Raw genomic sequence first — 22,941 nt, 5'->3', positions numbered from 1 at the left:
AAAGGTTTGATGCAGAGTTTCAGGAGCCTTCATGTCTTCCTGGTCTGAAGACCTTTTTTATTTTTACCGGATTGAGGTGATTATCAGAATAGTTAATGGTGTGCTCCGTTCTTATTTCTCTGGTTTTTCTAAGGTCCAGGGACTGTGGGCATCATTATTCCTTCTCCCCGGGGCCAATGACCAGTTAATTCCAACTTTGATGGACTCAGTGCAGGCCACATTGTCACGTGTAACTCTACACTGAGAATTATTTTAGAAAGTTAAACTCCTAAAAATGTTTTGTTTTTCCAAATGGTGGCCTCTGGGTCTGCCTTCACCTCTTTTGCAATGATCAGCACTAGGATCTGCTTTCAGAAATGGTTGTGCAGAGCCGGGACTTTCACCAAAGCTTGGCCGCTTGGACAGGACTCACGATGGAGGACGGTCAGGTGTCCCAGGTTTCAGATGCCTGCATCCTCCCGTGGGTGGTGAGGGGCCTGCCTCCTTTATAGCTTTCCACTGCCAGGCTGGCGCCCCCTCCCCTTACCCCCATCTCCTCCAGAGGAAGACCAACTTAATCAAATCTTATCACAACTATAGCTGCCTCCTGGAGAAAGCCTGCCTTCTGTCCCCCTCTTGTCCCTCCCTGCGTGGAGGCAGGCCCTTTGTCCAGTGCCCATGTGGCTCGGTGGGTGGTCTTTCTAAGTCATCAGAGGAGATTAGCAAACACACATGTCCGCTGGCCTAAGGCCCAATCTGCAGGCAGCCTTATGAATAATCAACGTGACTTGTCTCTATAGTTCAATGCCTGTATCTGCCTCTCAGTTGGTATTGAACCTGGGGGAAAAAAAGATGGATTATTCATTGGAAACCTCAAAACCTCCACAGCTGAGCTTTCTTACAAATGCCTGCATGGCCCCCGAGGTATCTTAGTGTTCACCTCCCTGTTTGCACATAGGAAGCCAGTCACGTTACTGGATTCCTGGTGAGTTTGACTTTTCATTCTGTCTTGAATCTCCCTCCCTTCCCCAACCCCGTACCCTACACTACTTCATTCCTTTTTCTTGGGTCTTCCTGATCTCAACCCCTCCGCCTGTCCTCCACGTTGCCTGAAAAGTGAGCTTCCTGACACACGGATCCCCCCATGGCCTCGTCTGCTCAGGTTTCTGAGGTCCCCAGTAACCATGCTCACACTGTGTAATCACGAGTGGTCTGGTCCACACCTCATCACTTCGCATGCATGTAAATGTTTTAGCGAGTGAGCTCTTGCAATTATTGCCTGCTGAACCCCTCGCCCCTCACTCCCAGTGACCCTGGGCTGCGTTCACGCATGCCGTGGGCCTTCAGACACCCAGGTCTCAGGACCTGAGGGGCTCCTGTGTGCTTTCCGCGAGGAACCGTCTTTCTGCTCACGACTCCATATCACACACCAACATCATGAAGTCCTCCCTAAATGCCCCAAGCCCACTCCGGCTCCCACTTTTCTGTCCATGAAATGTCTGTAACTTCTAGAGTGTCCTGAAGAAGCAAAGACTGTGTGCCTCCATTTTTGTATCCTCAGAACTTAGCCTGATACAGTGAAATGAGTTCACTTCACGACACAGCAAACGAACGTGCAGGTACTTCTGCAGGGAGTGCTGTGGGGATGAGTGCACTGGTTCTGTGGCTCAGCCCTGAGTTGGGGTCAGGAGGCAGGCGCTGGGAAGAGGATTTTGTGTCTTAGGAAGCACAGGAAGGCCTTTCTAGGATCCAGAAAAAATGGAAAGTAGACCAGTGTAAGCGTTAAAAGAACACATTTTATTTTATCTTTTAAATGTATGTACACAGTACAATTGACTGTTTTGTATACAATTCTATGAGTTTTAACGCATATAGATTAGTGTCACCACTAATTATAAGATTGTAGGGAACTGGGGAAAAAAAGGCGTGCATTAAGGAATGATATGGCATATTTGGGGGACAGAGAACAGGCTTGATGAGGACAGAGTCTATTTAAAAAAGACAGTGGACACTGCAATTGGAGGGGAAGGCAGGGTGGGGTTTTAGAGAACCCCGAGTGCTGGGCTACAGGATTCAATAAAGTTATTAATGAGATTGTCTGCATTGTGAATTCAGAAATATTTATGTCATACCTTGAGGAGGGTGTGAGTAGATTGTGCTGATGACTGCATAACTCTGACTAGACTAAGAACCACTGAGTTGCACCCAGAATTTGCATTACTGAGCGCTTTACCAGTTAGGAAGGTTTCGCGTACTCCATACTTTAAATCTAAGGTGCCTTGACTGTAAGGCCTGCCCGTGTTTCCTGGACGGCTCAGAGGAAGAATGCAGTGAGTGAGAACTACAGCCTTGTAAGACATCCTGTATTGTTGTTGAGATGGGAAAGTGCATCTTAAAACTGTTAGAGAGCCAAGAAGTGACTTTAAAGGGTGAGCTCTACCTAGAGGGAAAAGCAAATGCACTAATTGAAATCCAACCCCCTGGGCTGGAGTAAATGAACCATCAACCACCCATGGGGCTTCCCTTCTTGGTGATGGATAAATAGCTGGGATTCCTTGAAGCTAGAAGCCGCAGGGAAATTCTGTTCTGCTTTGTCAACAACACAGTCTGCCTTAACGGACTTGTAGGTAAATAGATTTGGAGAGTCTGAGCTAAAACCCGTTAAATCAGATGAAGACACAAACGCAAGCACAGGCAATGTGTTTTAAAGCAAAGCTAATGTCCCTTCGGCCTTAACTGACAGACTTTCCTAGCAGTCCTCACCCTCTGCAACCCAGGGCTCCTAGGAGGAGCTCATGGCAGAGAAAGTCCTCTGGCTTCTGCCACTGCCTCCGCAACTTCTATGTACACGTCAGTGTATATCCATGGGTATGAAATGGTCATTTTATGTCACCATTAGCAGAGGAAAGCAGGAACCCTTTCAAACCCCACCCAAAATTCACTCTGACTCTCAAGCAGTCCTGTTTATTTTGGAGGCCACTTAACCCTGGAGCAGCCCATAAGCTCCACTTAATCCCCTTTTCTTTCATGATTTCTTTTAAAGAGATATCTTGGGTTCTGTAGGGGAACATTTGTGCTTCATTGAAAAACTCCATTTGAGGCCTGCTCACGGCCTGCCAGCTTATCTGCTTGCAGCCTTCATTGCTAGGGAGCTGTTTTACAACTTCGTAAGTTGTAAAGAGCTGCTGGCGATGCAAACGTGCCTGTCTACGGGCAGGAAATGAATTCTGTCTGGTAGAGGGAATGCTCCCTACCTTGTAGGAAAGCCAACTTTTTTGTCCATTCGCAAGTTTATTTCAGTATTTCTCATCTATAAATGTGTTCTTCAGATTGTCCTTTGAACCAGTTATAGCATCTGAGTTAAGTAAAATGAATACACTGTGTTTATTTTATACCTGTATGAAAGCTATGTTTTTTGTTTTTTTGAGACGGACTCTCGCTCTGTCACCCAGGCTGGAGTGCACTGGCGCGATCTCGGCTCACTGCAACCTCCTCCTCCCGGGTTCAAGCAATTCTCCTGCCTCAGCTTCCTGAAAGTTATGATTTTTTGAAAAATTATCTTTTAACTGTTTTTAGCTAGAAACTCCTGGGCCAATATATAAATAGATGAGGTTATCTCTGAGGTTCTCATTGAGGTAACAACAAAAATAAAACAGCACAATGCTACCCAGCTATTGTTCCCCAACTTACGCCTGTCCCCTCCACATGTCCTGCATGCATTCCTGTTTCTGGGGTGTGTGCGTGCGTGTGTGTTTGCGTGTGTGTGTAAAGGTTTGCAGTGAAATTATAATCATTGGTTTTTTGTTGGGGATGGGGAGTTGTTTTGTTTTGAGACAGGGTCTCACTCTGTCGCCCAGGCTGGAGTGCAGTGTCACAATCACAGTTCACTGCAGCCTCAACGTCCTGGGCTCAACTGATCCTCCCACCTCAGCCTCCCAAGTAGCGGGAGCTATAGGCATGTGACACCACGCCGGTCTTGCTTATCTATCTATCTATCTATCTATCTATCTATCTATCTAGATAGGGTCTCCCTATGTTGCCCAGGCTGGTCTCAAACTCCTGGACTTAAGCAATCCAACTGCCTCAGCCTCCCAAAGTGCTGGGATTACAGCTGTTAGCCACTTTGCCCAGCTAAAATTAGAGTTTAGAGCACATTGCTGTAAATTGCGATTACCAAGGGGATTGAAAAATCAATGAAAATAATCAACAGCAAGTTGACTTCAGAATCTGTGCCTTTGAGGCTTTTCCCCTTAATCTCCAGGTAACATATAGGCTCCCTGGCGAGAGCCAGTGGTGACACAGTGAGAACACCGTCTGCTGCATCTAATGTTTACAGCTTGTAATTCACAACTAACTTTTAAAAATGTACCAGTGTTGGGGAAATGGTGCTTTGCTGGATAGGAAAATTGGCCAAGATCAGAATTCTGAAGGCAATGTCATGGCACAAAGAAACTAGCTACTGAAATCACATCCTAAACATCCAAGAGGTTGACTTCCTTTTCTACTGCATTAGAAAAAGGTTTATTTACTGTTTATCCATACAGTAAGATAGAGATTTGATCTCATTTTTTGGTTAAGAACAACCATATCAAAGTGTGTGTGTGTGTGTGCATTTTACAGAATTTTTAAAAATACACAGAGAACTCTTCACAGTTGTTAACTCTGGTAAATGGCAGGGGAGGCAGGGGTGAGAACTGATCTATTATTCATAGTCTCAACGATGAACAAGATATTTCCAAAAATAGGCGGATTATTTAAAATTATTATTATTAGGATACTTTGGGCTTCTAGAAACAAAAACTTAACAAAAAAGTCACTTAAAGAATTTAGGTTTGTTTTTTTTTCTGACATAAAAACAAAATAAAGGATGATTTCAGTTTGGTCCATCAGTAACTTAGAAGTGTTTTTCAGGACCCAGAGCTTTCCGCCTTCCCACTGGGCCATTTCCAGCGTGTCCCGTGGTCTCTGGGGGCTTCAGTGATCCAGGCATCACATTAGACGTGACAGTGCCAAGCAAAGAAGAGAAGTATTTCTGCTTATGCATCTGTTTATAATAGTGAGAAAAACTCCCTCAGAATCCCACCAGCGACTGATTCTCAGGTCGCACTGGCCAGGATTGAGGCCAGCTGTGCCATGCTTAGCTCAGTCATTTGCATTGTGATCACCGTGATTAGCTTGAACCCATCCTGGGACTTCTCCTTGGGCTTGAACACATGGCCAGGTGGAGGTTGGTGCCCCCAGAAAAGTCTTTGTTCTGCCAACAAAGAAGACACAGACAACAGTGTCTAACAGGAAAAGTCCCTTTTTACTTTATACCCTTCCGTAGTATGGCTTCAACAATCAAATACTTTATTTTATTTTTTGAGATACAGTCCTACTGTGTCACCCCGGCTGAAGCACAGTGATACCATGTCTACTCACTGCAACCTCTGCCTCCTGGATTCAAGCGATTCTCCTGCCTCAGCCTCCTGAGTAGCTGGGATTACAGACGCCCACCAAAATGCCCAGCTAGTTTTTGTATTTTTAGTAGAGATGGGGTTTCTCCATGTTGGTCAGACCAGTCTCGAACTCCTGACCTCAAGTGATCCATTCACCTTGGCCTCCCAAAGTGCTGGGATTATGCTGGGATTACAGGCGTGAGCTACCGCTCCTGGCCTTTTTTTTTCTTACATAGAGTTTTGCTCGTTGCCCAGGCTGGAGTGCAGTGGCATGATCTCGGCTCACTGCAAGCTCCACCTCCCAGGTTCACACCATTCTCCTGCCTCAGCTTCCTGAGTAACTGGGACTACAGGTGCCCGCCACCACACCCGGCTACTTTTTTTGTATTTTTAGTAGAGATGGGGTTTCGCTGTGTTAGCCAGGATGGTTTTGATCTCCTGACCTCATGATCCACCCACCTCAGCCTCCCAAAGTGCTGGGATTACAGGCGTGAGCCACCACACCCGGCCCCACGCCTGGCTAATTTTTTGTATTTTTAGTAGAGACAGAGTTTCACCGTGTTAGCCAGGATGATCTTGATCTCCTGACCTTGTGATCTGCCCACCTCAGCCTCCCAAAGTGCTGGGATTACAGGCGTGAGCCACCACGCCTGGCCAAATACTTTCATAGTTAACTTTTTGAATGTGTGTGTGTCCTACTTTAAGATGAAAGATATTCTTTCTTGATCCCGTTTCCATGCAGCTTGGCCCCGTGATTCTAGGGACCATGGCTTTTTCTCGCAGTGTGACTCACAGTTTGCCAAAGCAAATCTCTTGTCTTGCATCAGCTCAGTCTCTTTGTCTGCAAATTAAATCAATAGCCTTTTTTACAGCCTATCTCCCAGGACATATTGCTAAAAATACTCACAAAGTCACCATCCAGGAAGAATCATTTGCCCCTGCTGCCACTGTCTCCTGGAAGTCACATGAAAGTTGCTGAGGCTCGGTATTTATTATGCTGTAAAATTCAACACAAGGGAAGAGAAAAAGCAAATTCCATGAGCAGATTTAAGTGTATTGGATCTAATCCATTGATGCTGCAGCTATATTTTCACAGTAGGATCCTCTTTTGTTAAATATTACAGTAGTATGAAAACCTAGTAGAAAAACAGTTCACCGTTTCTCTGATTTTGTGAGCGATGTGGGCTGTGGAACTTACTCTTTGCTGCTCTTCCCCCAACTCCACTGTACCCCTACCTCCAAGTAAAGTACCCCTACCTCCAAGGTCAGCCTTGTCTGCTGCCCCTGACTAAGATGACCCCAACCTCACTGCACCCCAGGTTATACTCCTCTGAGAAGGCCCCTTCATCCCTCCCCTCACATACATGCCCTCAAATCTCTAATTTGTGTGAACCATTAATTTCAGATATTACAGGGAAAATATGCAAAACAAAATGTGGATGGCACATAACCCACAGCATCTCTCAGAGGGTGTTTATACTCAAAAAGAAGTCTTTACCAACCCATAGTTAGGAAAATGCGTGTTCACAATAACTGGGCCTTCCCGCAGTCCTCTGGGTCAACCAGATGACCACACATTGCCAGAATGAGAAGCAGAGCAGCTTCACATCCCTGTTTCTGAAATGTTTCCCAACAGCTCATTGAAACAACCTCGAGACACCTCTCTCCCGCAAGCCCAGTGTGTTTTGGGAACGGCTCTAGGAATTCTCCTTCTGCATTGCCTCACTGTCCCTTTCCCCGTCCAAACCATGGTATTGGATTTACAGCATTTCTTAGATTCTATAAAAGTCCTTTTCTGCCAAGAGCCTGGAGCACGCTGGATTGAATGACTCCCTTCCAGCACAGCCGGCATTTGCAGTGCATTAGAATCTTGCCGTCACTTGCACACATCACCACGTTACTTTAGCCGGAGTTCAGCCTAGCTACGGCTCGGCTCTGCTCTGCTAACAGTTGCTTTTCAATATTTTGTTTGAGGATTTGTAGTAATTCAAAGGCCTACACTTTTTTTTTTTTCTAATTTATTTCCTTGGAGTTTTACTCATGGATACTTCAGAAAATGTCAGTTTTATGTCATTAATGTCATCATCTTCTCTGGGTTCTCAGAATTCGAAATTCACAGGAGCATGGCAGCCTTACATTCAGTCTATTCTTTTCCTAAAAAAGGAAGCAAACCGCAACAGTTCACCTACGCTATGGAGACTGAAGTGGTCCCACCTCTGAAATTCTCTCTGTCTGCCCCACAGCTGTGCCGAAGGGAGTGCCACTTGTCTGCAGGGCCGTACCACGGAACCCTCTTTGCCAACCAGCCAGTGATGTTTGTCTCGCCTGCCAGCAGCCCCCCAGTGGCCAAGCTCTGTGAACTAGTCCACCTGTGCGGAGGCCGGGTCAGCCAAGTCCCCCGCCAGGCCAGCATCGTCATCGGGCCCTACAGCGGAAAGAAGAAAGCAACAGTCAAGTATCTGTCGGAGAAATGGGTCTTAGGTAAGAATCTAGGCACAGAGACACTGTTGTGTGGTCCAGATCTATGAACAGGTTTCCAGGGAGGGCGGCGTCACGCTCACACCCCCTTCCACGCAGCTGGGGCACCTGGGTTGATGTCTCAGCCTCCAGCATCTGCCCTGGCAGCGTCATGTGGTCACCCTCGGCATTCCCACTCCTTGCTGTCAGCAGAAGCACAGTTCACAAGGAAATGGGAACTCTAACTGGACTCCCCACTTGACTTTCCTGGCTCATGTGAAAAACCCAGTCCACCCAAAGCCACCCCAAGCCACCCCTGTGGACACAGGCTCTCCAGGCACCCACTTAGACCCTCCCTCCCCAGTGCCTCCTTGTCCTACTTCAAGAGTCCCTGGCAGCGCCCGGCGTTAGGGCCCAAGCCCCCGTTCCTGTCATCCCCTCTCCCAGGTACATCTCATGATCACTCCGTCTGCTCATGTGCTCGAAGGGCGTTAAAGACGTAAAAGGACTCCATCTTTTATTTCACAAAGTGAGCACAGTGTGACCGTAATGTCCCGCTCTGGTATTCATGGAGTTGCGCCAGGTGCTGTGTGCAGTTCTGGGGAGGAAGAGGTGGTAGGAGCTGAGCTGTGACCGGAGGAGGCTGGATCCACGCCATGCTCACACGTGGGCTCCGGGAGGCTTGCAGGTGATCCCCAGAGAAGGGGGTTGAGGAAGAGTGTGAAGCAAGGATGGCCTGGGGAATGTGGAGGAGGCAGGGGCAGCATCTGTGCCACAACTTACGCACCCTGTGGTGGAGTCACGCGTGGCAGGACAAGCCTAGGGCTGCACTGTGGGTAAACCCCACATCCTCCTCCACAGGGTTGTGATAAACATGTTAGTTTGCTTGGGCTGCCATCACAAAATACTACAGGCTTCAACAACACACACTGTTTGTCAGTTCTGGAGGCTGGAGGTCTAAGAGCGGGTATCGGCAGCGTTGGTTTCTCCTGAGCTTGCAGACGGCTGCCTTCTTCCTGTGATCTCACGTGGCCTTTCCTCCATGCACACACATCTCTGGTGTTTCTGTGTGTGTCCAAATTTTCTCTTCTCTAAGGATACCAATCAGATTGGTTAGGGCTCACCCAGTGGCATAGTTTTATTTGCTTTTATTTATTTTTTTGAGATAGCATCTCGCTGTGTCACCCAGGCTGGAATGCAGTAGCATGATCACGGCTCACTGCAGCCTCAACCTCTCTGGCTCAAGTGATTCTCCTGCCTCAGCCTCCCAAGTAGCTGGAACTACAGGTGCATGCCACCACGCCCAGCTTTTTTTTTTTTTTTTTTTTCTGTAGAGATGGGGTTTCCCCGTGTTGCCCAGTATGGTCTCAAACTCCAGGGCTCAAGCGATCCTCCTGCTTTGGCTTCCCAAAATGCTGGCATTACGGGTGTGAGCCACTGCACCCAGCCCCGGTGGCATCATTTTAACTTGTCTTATTCAAGGCGCCATCTCCAAATACAGTCTCATCCTGAGTTACTGAGGGTTAAGACATCAACCTATGAATTTTGGCCAGACACAATTCAGCCCATAACAATGAATCACTCCAGTTTCAGCACCTGGGGCCAAGATCCTTACCTGGCTTTAGAGGTGCATCCTCTCTCCCCCATTCTCTCATTCTTTTTCTCTCTCTTTGCTTCCATCTCTTTCCATGTTTCTTATTCAGTCTCCTTTCTTAGTACTTCTGCTTGTCTCTAAATCCTAAACTTCTGGTTTTTCTCACCCCCTGCTAAACATTATCCTTTAATAGACAAGTAGATACTGTGTTTGTCCGAGTTACATTCATAGCTAACTATGGACATTTTACAAACATCTCTTACATGATTGATGGTCATCCTTTCATATATTTTAAAAGCGTGGCAATCAAAAGTAATTTTTTACTCTGGCGCAGAGTAATTCATCTTTTGCCTGGAAACTAACTTCTAAAAAAAAAAAAAAATATGATTTTAGCTACAGTCCAAAAGCTAAGAGGCTGTTTACTGTTTTCTAAATGCCAAGAATATAACCTTCAAAACATCCTATGTTCTGAAACAGAGGCTGTTGTTTTGTTTTTTTGGAAAAGTGTATTATCAAAATTCCATTGACTGCAGAATAGAACTGGGCCTGAAGGCGTGTCTGGCCAGCTGACGGAACTGTGCACGCGATTGATATCCACGGTGCCTACCAACAGGCAGTCTTTTTGGAGTTTGGAAAGCGTGTGCCGTGCAGGGCCGAGCCTGCCTCTGTTTCCAGGTTGGGTGGCTCTGACGGCTCCTTCCTGTGGCTCCTGCATCCTTGTGTGGAGTCACGCTTGCTCGGCGGCTGCTCACTTCCTCCGGTTGTTTTGCCGCTCGGCTCTCCGGCCCGTGGGTTTTCAGGAGGTGAATGTCTATCTGCTTAACCCCAACGCTTCGTTCCCACAAAGTCCTTCAGAGTTCTCTGACTTCCAGGGCTGGGCCACAGGCCCCAGCCTCTTTTTCTTTCCTCCTGTAACGTGTGTCCTGTTTCTGATTTCTCACCAATTATGCCATCTGCGTGTGCCCTTGGTAACATCTGGGTATTGTGTGTGCTGCAGCCTTCACCCATGTCAGACGAGTCCCCTCACTCGCCGGCCACCGGACCCCAGTGCAGTGGGCATCTCCAGTACCAGGCCTCTCCAGCCCACACTCTCTGGGATGTAAGATCACATAGTTTGCAAGTATTTATTGGCTTGTTATTTTTCTTTTTGTGAATTGAATTCCAATCCAGTAGCTGCAGCTATGTACAAATAAAGGAGGGTTTATTTTTCTGTCTGTACATACTTCTGGCCTTCCTCACCCTCTGCTAAACATTATCCTTTAACAGACAAGTAGATTTTTTGTATTTTTCTCTTTGTGAATTGAATTCCAATCCAGTAGCTGCAGCTATGTACAAATAAAGGAAGGTTTATTTTTCTGTCCATACATACACTTGTAAACCTACAGAACACACGGTCCAGGGCATTGCATTTCCTGCCTCATCCAGGTCCAGGTTGGCCATTTGCTTATTCTCTAACCAGAAGCAAATCATATACTTTTCTTTTTTTTTTTTTTTTCTTTCTGAGATGGAGTCTCGCTCTGTCACCAGGCTGGAGTGTGCAGTGGCGAGATCTCAACTCACTGCAACCTCCACATCCTGGATTCAAGTGATCCTCCTGCCTCAGCCTTCCCAGTAGCGGCACCTGCCACCATGCCTAGGTAATTTTTTTATTTTTAGTAGAGGTAAGGTTTCACCATGTTTGCCAGGCTGGTCTCAAACTCCCAACCTCAAGTGATCCTCCTGCCTCAGCCTCCCAAAGTGCTGGGATTACAGGCGTGAGCCACTGTGCCTGGCTGAAATCACCTATTTTCTGTGGAATGCATTTACTTCATGTCTAAAACAGAGTGATAACCTCTACCTTGCTTACCCCACATGTTGGTTAAAGGAGAAAACACAGAGAGTGCAAATGCCCTGTGGCAGACATAGGCTTGTGAAGTATGGCAGACAGACAGTATCCACGAACGTGTCCTCATCCCTTCAACAAAGCACATTGTGTCTTTTGGAGACTTTTTCCTCCCATTGATTTCCATTATAACAAATGCTTCTCTGGACAATATTTCATTCTCAAAATATCGCAATATTGAAAAACTAGGAATATATCAAACCATTTTAAAGCATCAAATTGAAAGAAAAAGTTGAAAAGACAATACTCAAAAAAAATCAATTAAATGTATTCAAACTGGAATATCAACTGCTGTGTAAGATAGGGTCCCTGGGCATCTAAGAGTAATTTGAGCCAGGCATGGTGGCCCATGCCTGTTGTCCTAGCTACATGGGAGCTTGGCTTGAGCCCAGAAGTTCAAGGCTGCGGTGAGCTATGATCCCACCGCTGTACTCCAGCGTAGGCAACAGAGCAAGACCCCATCTCTAAAAAGGAAAAAAAAGAATCATTTTTCAGTACCTTCATATTGTTTCTGTATCTTACAGTCTTGTTTTGCAGACGTCGTAAAGTCACAGGGGGTGGAGAACCAGGCGTTTTTTTTTTAGCCACTAGGAACCTCTCTGAGAAGTTTCTTTTCTTTTCCTTTCTTTATTATTATTAGTTTTTTTTGGCCAGAGGAGTGAAAGGAAGGTAGGCACTAAAACCACAGCCCTTCCCCTGGGACTGCAGCATCCTAGCGCCACCGTCCTCCCACAAGCCTTTTGTTCCTGCATGGTCTGTATCTCAAGACCAACAACTCCGTATCTACGAACATAAAAACTGTTAGTGAATATTTTACTTGTAAGAATTTCTTTCGACCTCAGCTCTGAGGTGACCCTCAGCTCGCCCACCACCCCAGCTGCCCCACCTTGCTGGCATAGAACAGGGGGTGGAGGTGTGAAGTCACCAAACAGGGCTCAGCATACAGAATGTAAGCCGCGCCTCACTCACTCGCTCCCTGGAGAATTTCATCCGCGCCGCATTGCCTAATAACGGGGTTATCGGAAAGGTCATGATTACGTTCCCTATTCATTCCCTGGAGTCTTTTTTCCCTGAAACTGTATTGTACTTGGGCCAAGATTCTTGATGAATCATTCAACCAGAAGGAGAAATGGGGTTGTTGTTGGTTTTTTTTTTTTTTTTCTTTTTGAGAGAGAGCACATTTGTGGGTGGTTGAATATGCAAAAAAATAAACAGGAAAACAAAAATGAAATTCCCGGCCCTAGGAAATAAAATGTTACCTTTACCTGATATTGGTAACATATTATATTTGAAAGCATTTGCTACTGATTGCATTTTCCCCCGAACACTCCCATGACATATAATTCCCATTTTACAAGTCACGAAACGAAGACCCTGGGGTCTGAAGGAACTCGGCTGGGGTGAGGATGTTAGCCCTTGGGTGGAGCTCTGAGCCCCGGCACGGTCCTCAAGGGTCTGTGACATTTGTGCTGTGGTCAGCTCTGTGCACTCTTCCCTCCCTGCTGCTGTTATCACGAAAGGCTGGCTTGGCCTTTCTCATAGGCGTATTTCCACTCTCAGGCGCCCTTTTATTGTCTGGGCTCCATTCAAGTGATAAGACATACATTTATGCTATTGTGGGAACATAATGTAATATTCTCAACAGCATTGCCAAAAAAAAAAAAAAAAAGTTTAGCCTCCGCCTGATTTCCTTATAACTTATAAAGAAAATTTGGTTTGAACATGTCCCCATGTCGATGTTTTCAGGAAAAAGATCCGATAGCATGTAGGCCTTCTCATGCTAGCCTGGCTCATTCGTCGTTTCCCCTAACGACTGACCAGAAAAATGCACGATGCTCCCATGGGGCCACTCGGGAGGCCTCAGGCCTTCAGGCTTCCTGATTCAATAGATACATGAGGCTTGATCAGAGTCACCGCAGTCCACATTTCCATTGCCTCAATAAGGAACCAGTCGCAGAGAGGAAAGGCCGTCTGCAGAAGTTGTGGCAAGTGGCAGAGAGGAGAGTGAGGATGGGGACTGCCCCCTTCCATCCTCTGTCCTCCAAGGACGGCCTCATTTTATCCCCACCCAGATTTCCACACCCAGGAGCTCAGCAACCAATCAGAAAATGTTTGTAGATTTCGAAGACATAATTCAGACAATATGAAGAATTATTTTTCCTTTGAGTTGTTCTCAAAACAGATGAACTCTACCAGGATATAAATGAACGAGAACTAAAACTGGTGGAATTTGGTAATGTCAACATCTGATATGTTTAGGCTTTTAAATATGTATATATCAGCCAGGCACAGTGGCCCATGCCTGTAATCCCAGCACTTTAGGAGGCCAAGGCAGGTGGGTCGTTTGAGCACAGCAGTTCAAGTCCAGCCTGGGCAACGTGGTGAAATCTCGTCTATACAAAAAATTACAATAATTAGTGGGCATGGTGGTGCAAGCCTATAGTTCCAGCTACATGGGAGGCTAAGGTGGAGGATCACCTGAGCTCAGGGAGGTCAGTGCTACAGTGAGCTGTGATCACACCACTGCATTCCAGCCTGTGCAACAGAGTGAGACTCTGTCTCAAAAAAAAAAAAATATATATATATATATATACACACACACATAATATATATATATTTTAAAAATTAACTGCTAGCTCCTAAAACAGTATTTCACCATTAGCTTTGGAAAGGTTTGCTCAGAAAATGAATTTCTAAGCACTCCCTTTATTGCATTTATTGGCCAAACTAATGTTCCTAGATGGTTATCTTTGAAATTTCCTCAACTTTTGGGTCCCTGTCGTTAAACTTATGCCAACAGAACTCAACTCACTGGATGTGAATTGTATCAGAGATGTAAAGGTTTAAAAGCATAGGCCGGGCATGGTGGCTCATGCCCATAATCCCAGCACTTTGGGAGGCCGAGGCAGGTTGATCACCTGAGGTCAGGAGTTCAGAGCAGCCTGGCCGACTTGGTGAAACCCCCGTCTCTACTAAAAATACAAAATTAGCCGGGCCTGGTGGTGTGTGCCTGTAGTCTCAGCTACTCGGGAGGCTGAGACAGGAGAATTGCTTGAACCTGCCAGGCAGAGGTTGCAGTGAGCCGAGATTACACCACTGCTCTCCAGCCAGGGCAATAAGAGCAAAACTCCGTCTTGAAAAAAAAAAAAAAAGTTTAAAAGCATATTAAAAGCAGACAAAAAAAAATAGTAAAAACCTAGAACACAGAAGTCAGCTGTCTATTCAATTCAGAATAAGAAATATTGTAGACAAGGCAACATTTTATATCCATTAGAAATATGGTGGTTGGTTTGAGAACTGAAACCAGCCATGCATATGCTGCTCCAAGCATTTGGGTCGTGGCAGGAAACTTTGAAGACTATTTTGCTGTACAAATTCACAAAGCCCCCTGCAAACACTCCCATGCTTAGGGTAAATGCTCAAGTGTGTCACAGCTGCTTTGCAGCTCTGAGGATCAGAAAGGTTCATGGACATAAAAGAAACTTCAAAGCTCTACCTCCTAATGGGAAGCTCCCCTTGGTTTTAGGCTGTCTTTGCTTATTGACCGACTTAATTCATGCTTTGGGTTATGACTGTAGGAGAGATTTTCTTGTGTCTTTGGAGCATGCTGAACTTGTGTTCCTTTTTGTTGTTGCATATTAGACAGTCAGTGTTGAACCCAAAGTGACCGAAAGTGACCGAGCTCATGTTATGGGCTGAATTTGTCTCCCCAGAATTCATAGGTTGAAGCCTTCCCGGTCCTTAGAACATGATCGTAGCTGGAGCTAGGGCCCTTAAAGACGTAAATAAGATAACATGAGGTCATAAGGGCAAGGCCCTAATCCAGTATGACTGGTGTCCTTATATGAAGAGGAAGAGGCCAGGCGTGGTGGCTCACGCCTATAATCCCAGCACTTTGGGAGGCCAAGGCTAGCAGATCACTTGAGGTCAGGAGTGTGGGACCAGTGTGTTCAACATGGTGAAACCCTGTCTGTACTAAAAATACAAAATTAGTTGGGCATGGTTGTGGGCGCCTGCAATCCCAGCTACTCCGGAGGCTGAGACAGGAGAATCCCTTGAACACGAGAGGCAGAGGTTGTGGTGAGCCATGATCCCACCACTGCACTCCAGCCTGTACAACAGAGCAAAACTCCATCTCAAAAAAGAGAGAGAGAGAGAGAGAGAGAGAGAGAGAGAGAGAGAGAGAAAGAAAGAAAAAGAAAGAAAGAAAGAAAGAAAGAAAGAAAGAAAGAAAGAAAGAAAGAAAGAAAGAAAGAAAGAAAGAAAGAAAGAAAGAAAGAAAGAAAGAAAGGAGGGAGGGAGGGAGGGAGGGAGGGAGGGAAGGAAGGAGGGAGGGAAGGAAGGAGGGAGGGAGAGAAGGAGGGAAGGAGAGAAGGAGGGAAGGAAGGAAGGAGGGAAGGAGGGAGGGAAGGAAGGAAGGAAGGAAGGAAGGAAGGAAGGAAGGAAGGAAGGAAGGAAGGAAGGCAGGCAGGCAGGAAGGCAGGCAGGCAGGCAGGCAGGCAGGCAGGCAGGCAGGCAGGCAGGCAGGAAGGCACCAAAGATACATTTGCACAAAGAAAAGTCCAAGTGAGGACACAGGGAGAAGGTGGCCATCTGCAACCCGAGGGGTCTCTCAGGAAGCCTCAGGAGAAACTAACCCCGTGACACCTTGGTCTTGGACTTCCTGCCCTCCGACCAGTGACAAAATAAATGTCTGCTGTTGAAGCCACCCACCCTGAGGCATTTTGTTATGGTAGCCTAACTGAGGGCCTCTGAGTTTCTAGGCCAGAGTCATGCAGTGAATTAACAAAAGACCCAGAATCCCAGCCCCAGCCCCTGATTTTCAGTTCAGAATCTTCCTTGGTAAGAGGCAGAAACTTATCCTGGGCCCAACAAGTGGAAAACGTTTTCACTTTCACAGCCACTGACTGTCGTGGTTCTCAGACTGTATACCACAGAACCTGGTGTTCCACAAACTTCCCCAGTTTGGAGCAAGAGAAAAAAGTAGTTGGATGAAATGATCTCATTTTATTTTTTAATCAATTTTTCTTAAATGTTGGTGCTTGAAAATAAATGGATGGCAGTAAAGTAATCCTGAAGGACATAGGAGGAAAGAAAGAAAAGAGACAATACTAAATGTGAGCAAAATGGCAGCAGGGCAAAAAAGAGGCTCAGCAATCGCAAAAAACTCAGGTCTTTGGTGGGGAAAAAACTTATAAATAGTAAAAATCCTGACAATGTTGAAAAAGGAAGGAAGAGAGAGGGTTCCATGAGAAATACTAAGAATGAAATTGGAGCTGTCACTGCAGCTATAGTAAGGATATTTAAAATCATAAGAGAGCATAATGAACAATTTAATACCAATAAATTTGAAAACAGGTAAGATGGATAATTTTTAGAAAAATGTTACCAAAATGGATTCAAGAAACAGAAAATCTAAACAAGCTCAAGCACTAAAAAAATTAAATAGGTAAAATATGTACATCAGCTGGGCGCAGTGGCTCATGCCTGTAATCTCAACACTTTGGGAGGCCAAAGTGGACAGATCACTTGAGGTCAGGAACTGGAGACCAGCCTGACCAACACAGTGAAACGCTGTCTCTACTAAAGATACAAAATTAGCCAGGCATGGTGGTGCCTGCCTGTGATCCCAGCTACTTGGGAGGCTGAGGCAGGAGAATCGCTTGAACCCGGGAGGCAGAGATTGCAGTGAGCCAAGATTGTGCCATTGCACTCCAGCCTGGGCAACAAGAGCAAAACTCTGTCTCAAAAAAAAAAAAAAAAAAAAAAAAAAAAAAATCAATTATGTATCAACAAAAAAAGAAATTTTTAAAAAGTAACAATTTAAGAAAGTCAAATAGGCAATCAAAAGTATTTCTCTTACCAGCCACTAAAAAGGCACCTGCACACGGGAATGGTAGCAAAATGACAGATGAGGAAACGCTAAGCTCTCATCCACCACATGAACCACTAAAACCAGGCAGAAGCTGTCTGCAGTAACACTGCAGGTGCTCTGAACAACCACCAAATGCATACAGCAACCCTCAAACACAGCAAGTGCCTGATGGAGGAAAGCCATCTTCAAGTCCGCAGGCAAGTTTTGTGGCATGTGATGGCAACCCAGGTCCCAGTTCCCTTCCTCAAGCTGCAGGGAGCAGACCGGACATTATTTGTTCTAGTCTGGCTGGTTCATACCTGAAGGATTGATCCTCCTCTCTGTCTCACATAACATGCAAGGTGGGCAAGAAAAAGAGGTGGGCATGGCTCATGAAAGCCGCAAAGAGGCAATTAGGATAAAAATAGATAAATTGGACTATATACACATTAAAGACTTCAGTGCATCAAAGGATGCAGTCAACAGAGTGAAAAGCAATCTATGGAATTGGAGAAAATATTTGCAAATAACAGGTTAATCTTCAGAATATATAAAGAACTCCTGCAAGTCAACAACAAAAAAACAAACAACCCGATTACAAAGTGAGCAAAGAACGTGAATAAACATTTCTTCAAAAAAGATGATATAAAAGATGATATAAATAGGTATATGAAAAGATGGTTAACATTACTAATCATTAGGAAAATTACTAATCATAGGGAAAATGCAAATCAAAACCACAATGAGATAGCACCTCAGCACTTCACACCCATTATGATTGCTACTATTAAAACAAAACAAAACAAACAAAAACAAACAAAAACCACAGAAAATAACAAGTGTTGGTAAGGATGGGGAAAGTTGGAACCCTTGTGTCCTCGTGTAGTGTTGGGAATGTAAGATACTATAGCCACAACAGAAAACAGTGTGGCAGTTCATCAAAAAAATGAAAAATAGAATTACCATATGATCCAAGAATTCCCCTTCTGGGTATATATCAAAAACAAATTGAAAGCAGGATCTCAAAACAGTATTTGTACATCCACATTTATAGCAGCATTGTTCACAATAGCCAAAAGGCAGAAGCCCAAGTGTTCATCAGTGGATGCATAATAAACAAAATGTGGTCTATCCATACAGTGGAATATTATTCACCCTTAAAAAGGAAGGAGCTTCTGATACATGTAACACTGTGGATGAACTTTGAAAACATCATGTTGAGTGAAATAAGCCAGAAACAAAAGGACAAATATCATATGACTACACTTATAAGAACTTAGAATAGACAAAGTCACAGAGACAAAATATAGTTGAGTTACCAAGGGTGGAGTAGGCAGGAAGGAAATTGATAATTATTGTTTAATGGCTACAGATTCAGTTTTGGATAATGAGAACATTCTAGAAATATATAATAACAGTGATGATGGCTGAACAGCATTGCTAATGCACTTCATGCCACTGAAGCGGACACTTAAAAATAGCTAATATAGTAAATTTTATGTTATGTCTATCAAACTTTTAAAGGCACCCTTCACAGATAGTTTTAGTAGTAAATTTTACCAAACATTATAAAGTTTTGCAGGAAAAAAATAGGAATCTATTCACCTTTTACAAGGCTAGCATGATCTTGACCTAATACTGGTTTAAAAAACTGATTTGTAAACAAGTGCATAAAAATCTGAGGCTGGATGTGGTGGCTCACGCCTGTAATCCCAACACTTTGGGAGGCCGAGGCAGGTGGATCACGAGGTCAGGAGATCGAGACCATCCTGGCTAACACAGTGAAACCGCATCTCTACTAAAAATAGAAAAAAATTAGCTGGGCATGGTGGCATGTGCCTGTAGTCCCAGCTACTTGGGAGGCTGAGGCAGAAGAATTGCTTAAACCTGGAAGAAAGAGGTTGCAGTGAGCTGAGATCGCGCCATTGTACTCCAGCCTGGGCAACAGAGTGAGACTCGTCTAAGAAAAAAAAAAAAACCTCCGAAATAAGGTATTTCATCAAGTCAAATTTGACAGTGTGTTTTTAAAACACACACGTACATAACCAAGTGTGGTTTAACCTACGAATGAAAGGATAAATGAATAGCATTAAGTCTTCTTTTTTCTAATCCATTAATTTTCTTAGTAGTGTCAAAAAGCAGTAGGGAAGATTCAACGCCCAGTAATGATTAAAAAAAAAAAAAAAAAAAAGAACAACAACAAAAAAAAACCTCTTCAGAAACCAGTAATAGATAGCTTTCTTAACTATGGAGGTTATCTATAAAAAAACGTACAACAAATATTGAATGGTGAAAACTTTAGTTTAAGGCTTAAATCAGGTACAAGACACACATGAATGCTATTACTCTTACTCTTCAACAGTGTTCTATGATTCCTAGTCAAGGGAATAAAATAAGAAAAAGAAATTATAAGAATTATACAGGAAGGGACACATTTTGTTTTCATGTTTGCACATTTTGTTTGCAGTTGTTTACATAGAAACATAAAGAGTAAATAGACTGTTACAACTCATTCAGCAAAATTACTGTTTATACGATCCACTCACTGAAATCATTAGCATTTGTATACCCAATGATAAACAGTTATAAAATGTAATAGAAAAAATAGTGAATAATAGTGGATTCAAGGCTAGTCACGTAATACAGGTTGAACATTCCTAATTTTAATCTGAAATGCTCCAATATCCTAAACTTTTTGAGTGCCAGCTTGTCAACACAAGTGGAAAATTCCACACCTGACCTCATGTGACAGGGCATAGTCAAAGCACAGGTGCACAACACAGTTGATTTAGTGTCCCCAAGGGAAAAAAAGACCCACCCAGCGCCCTTCAACTACAGTATAACTTTTCCATGCACACCCAAATTCCCCCACGCAAGCACGCCCACAACGTATAATAAAATGGCATGTGTGCAGGCTGGACGCACCCACCACAGATTCCCCATGATACCTCACGTGGGGCCAAGAACTCCATGCATTACTCACTGTGGTTTTTTTGCTTATTCTCTGCTGTGTCATGTAAAAATATTACTGAAAATGTCAAAAAGGTCTGCAGATCCCCCTATGTGTAACAGTGATCAGAAAAAGAGGAAGAATTTATGTTTATCAATAGCACAGGCAACTTGTTGGGGGAACTGAACAGCAGTGTAAGTGTGAAACATCTAACAGAAGAGTATGGTGTTGGGATGACCACCATATATGACCGGAAGACACAGAAGGATACACTTTTGAAGTTCTGTGCTGAATGTGATGAGCAGAAGTTAATGAAAAATAGAAAAACTCTGCATAAAGCTAAAAATGAAGACGTCAATCGTGTACTGAAAAACTAGAGCTGAACACGTGCATCACACTGACCACATGCCACTCAGTGGTATGCTGATCATGAAACAAGCGAAGATCTATCCTGATGAACTGAAAATTGAAGGGAACTGTGAATATTCAACAGGCTGGTTGCAGATATTAAGAAATGACATGGAATTCAAGTTTTAAAGCATCTGCAGATCACAAGGCAGAGTCAAAACTCATTGACGAGTTTGCCAAGATTATCGCTGATGAAAATCTGATGCCAGAACAAGTCTATATTGCTGATGAGACATCACCATTTGGGTGCTACTGCCCCAGAAAGATGCTGACTACAGCTGATGGGACAGCCCCTATAGGAATTAAGGATGCCAAGGACAGAATGACTGTGCAGTGCTGTGCAAATGCAGCAGGCACGCAATAAGTGTAAACTTGCTCTCATGGGCAAAGCTTTTGTCCTTGCTGTTCTCAAGGAATAAATTTCTTATCAGTCCATTATTATGCTAACAAAAAGGCGTGGGTCACCAGGAGCATCTTTTCTGATCGGTGTTACAAACATTTCGTACAGGCCTCTTGTGCTCGCTGCAGAAAAGTTGGACCGGATGGTGACAGCAAGATTTTCTTATGCCTTGACTACTGTTCTGCTCATCCCCCAGCTGAAATTCTCATCAAAGATAATATTGATGCTGTGTACTTCTCCCCAAAATGTGACTTCTTTAGTTCAGCCATGTAACCAGGGTATCTTTAGATCAATGGAAAGTAATTATAAAATAAACACTTTCTTGAATTCATGCTCACAGCAGGGAACAGAGGTGTAGGTGTAGAAGATTTTCAGGAGTTGAGCATGAAGGAGCCATACATGCTGTTGCCAACGCTTGCAACACAGTGACTAAAGACACAGCTGTGCATGCCTGGCGTGACCTCTGGCCTATGACTGTGTTCAGTGATGATGATGAACAAGGTGGTGACTTAGAAGAATTCAGCTTGTCAAGTGAGAAGAAAAGGACGTCTGACCTCCTTACCTATGGAAAAAATAGACCTTCCGAGTTCATCAGTCAGCTGGAAGAAGTAGAGATTAATGTTGTTTTTAACACTGATAATGGGCTCCAATTGTTCATTTCACTGACTGATGAAGCTATAGCCAGAATGGTTCTGAATCAAGGTGTTCATGATGATACCAACCATGAAGATTATGTTAACACTGCAGAAAAAGCACCCGTGGACAGCGTGGAGCACATGTGTGATGGGTTAACTGAGGCCTAGAGCAGCGTGCATTCACAACAGAACAAGAAATCATGTCAGCTTATAAAATCAAAGAGAGACTCCTAAGACAAAAAAGAAAAAAATTAGCCGGGCATGGTGACACGTGACTATAGTCCCAGCTGCGTGGGAGGCTGAGGTGAGAGCCTTGCCTGATCCCAGGAGTTAGAGGCTGCAGTGAGCCATGATCATGACACTGCACACCAACATGGGAGACAGAGTGAGGCCCTGTCTCAAAAAAACCCCAAAACATTAAGTAAATATTTTGTGCATGAAACAAAGTTTGTGTATACTGAACCAACAGAAAGGAGCTGTCGGTGTTAAGACCATTGTTAATGAGGCGGATACCATTAAAAATTCTAAGACCATTGCCAGTGGGGCAGATACCATTAAAAAGCCACCCAGTAGAATGCCTCCTTGTCCCCAGAGGACCCACTTCCTGGGCCTGTAACTGCTTCTCATGTTCCCTCTCACCTAAAATGTAAAATGCAGTGTCCCCTAACCTTCGAATCAAAGCGCAGCATGGTTGGGAGACCAGAGGCCTGCTGTTGTGTGTTGTTGCTGCTGCTGTTCAACAGCTGATTCTGGTCTCCGCTGATGCCACTGGCTGCTTAGCTCCCCTGAGCACACGAGTCTCCACTGTGTTAATGGCATGTCTTATTTTTTACTGTTAACTACTTATGTGTGAATAAGTGTAAGGAAATGATTGCTTGTTGGTAGCATATAAATTCAGAGTCAGGGCCAGGCATGGTGGCTCATGCCTGTAATCCCAGCACTTTGGGAGACCAAGGCGGGCAGATCGCTCGAGGCTAGGACTTCAACACCAGCCTGGCCAACATGGCAAAACCCCGTCTCTACTAAAATTACAAAAATTAGCTGGGCGTGATGGCACACGCTTGTAGTTCCAGCTACTTGGGAGGCTGAGGCAGGAGAATCGCTTGAGCCCGGGAGGCAGAGGTTGCAGTGAGCCGAGATTTCACCACTGCACTCCAGCCTGGGCGACAGAGTGAGACTCTGTCTCAAAAAAAAAAAAAAAAAAAATCCGGAACGAGGGTGACACCACACAACCACTGACTGTCCACACGGGCGACACCTCTGCTTTCTGATGGTTCCGTGTATACAGACTTTGTTTCATGCACAAAATTTGTTTGTTTTTTGAAACAGAGTTTTGCTCTGTTG

The 22,941-nt window shown here is 44.6% G+C and overlaps 1 protein-coding gene across 3 annotated transcripts in view; it reads left to right on the top strand.

Moving 5' to 3' along the window:
• Positions 1 to 22,941, top strand: part of LOC105464174 (microcephalin 1) — a 243,977-nt gene that overhangs the window by 206,902 nt on the left and 14,134 nt on the right. The window contains exons 13-14 of one of the 3 annotated variants that reach the window (XM_071068667.1): positions 7,661 to 7,898; positions 10,973 to 11,124. The exons of 1 other annotated variant lie outside the window; for it this stretch is intronic. In XM_071068667.1, coding sequence (XP_070924768.1) covers positions 7,661 to 7,898; positions 10,973 to 11,109 — 375 coding nt within the window. In that variant the 3' untranslated portion in view covers positions 11,110 to 11,124. Of the gene's footprint in view, positions 1 to 7,660; positions 7,899 to 10,972; positions 11,125 to 22,941 lie in introns of those variants that run through there. One more of the 3 variants, XM_011711840.3, reaches the window with a different exon arrangement.

The sequence above is a fragment of the Macaca nemestrina genome, chromosome 8, assembly GCF_043159975.1.
Source record: "Macaca nemestrina isolate mMacNem1 chromosome 8, mMacNem.hap1, whole genome shotgun sequence".
Taxonomy (NCBI): domain Eukaryota; kingdom Metazoa; phylum Chordata; class Mammalia; order Primates; family Cercopithecidae; genus Macaca; species Macaca nemestrina.
Note: the sequence above shows the minus strand (reverse complement) of the source record. Positions and strands in the feature narration are given on the sequence as shown.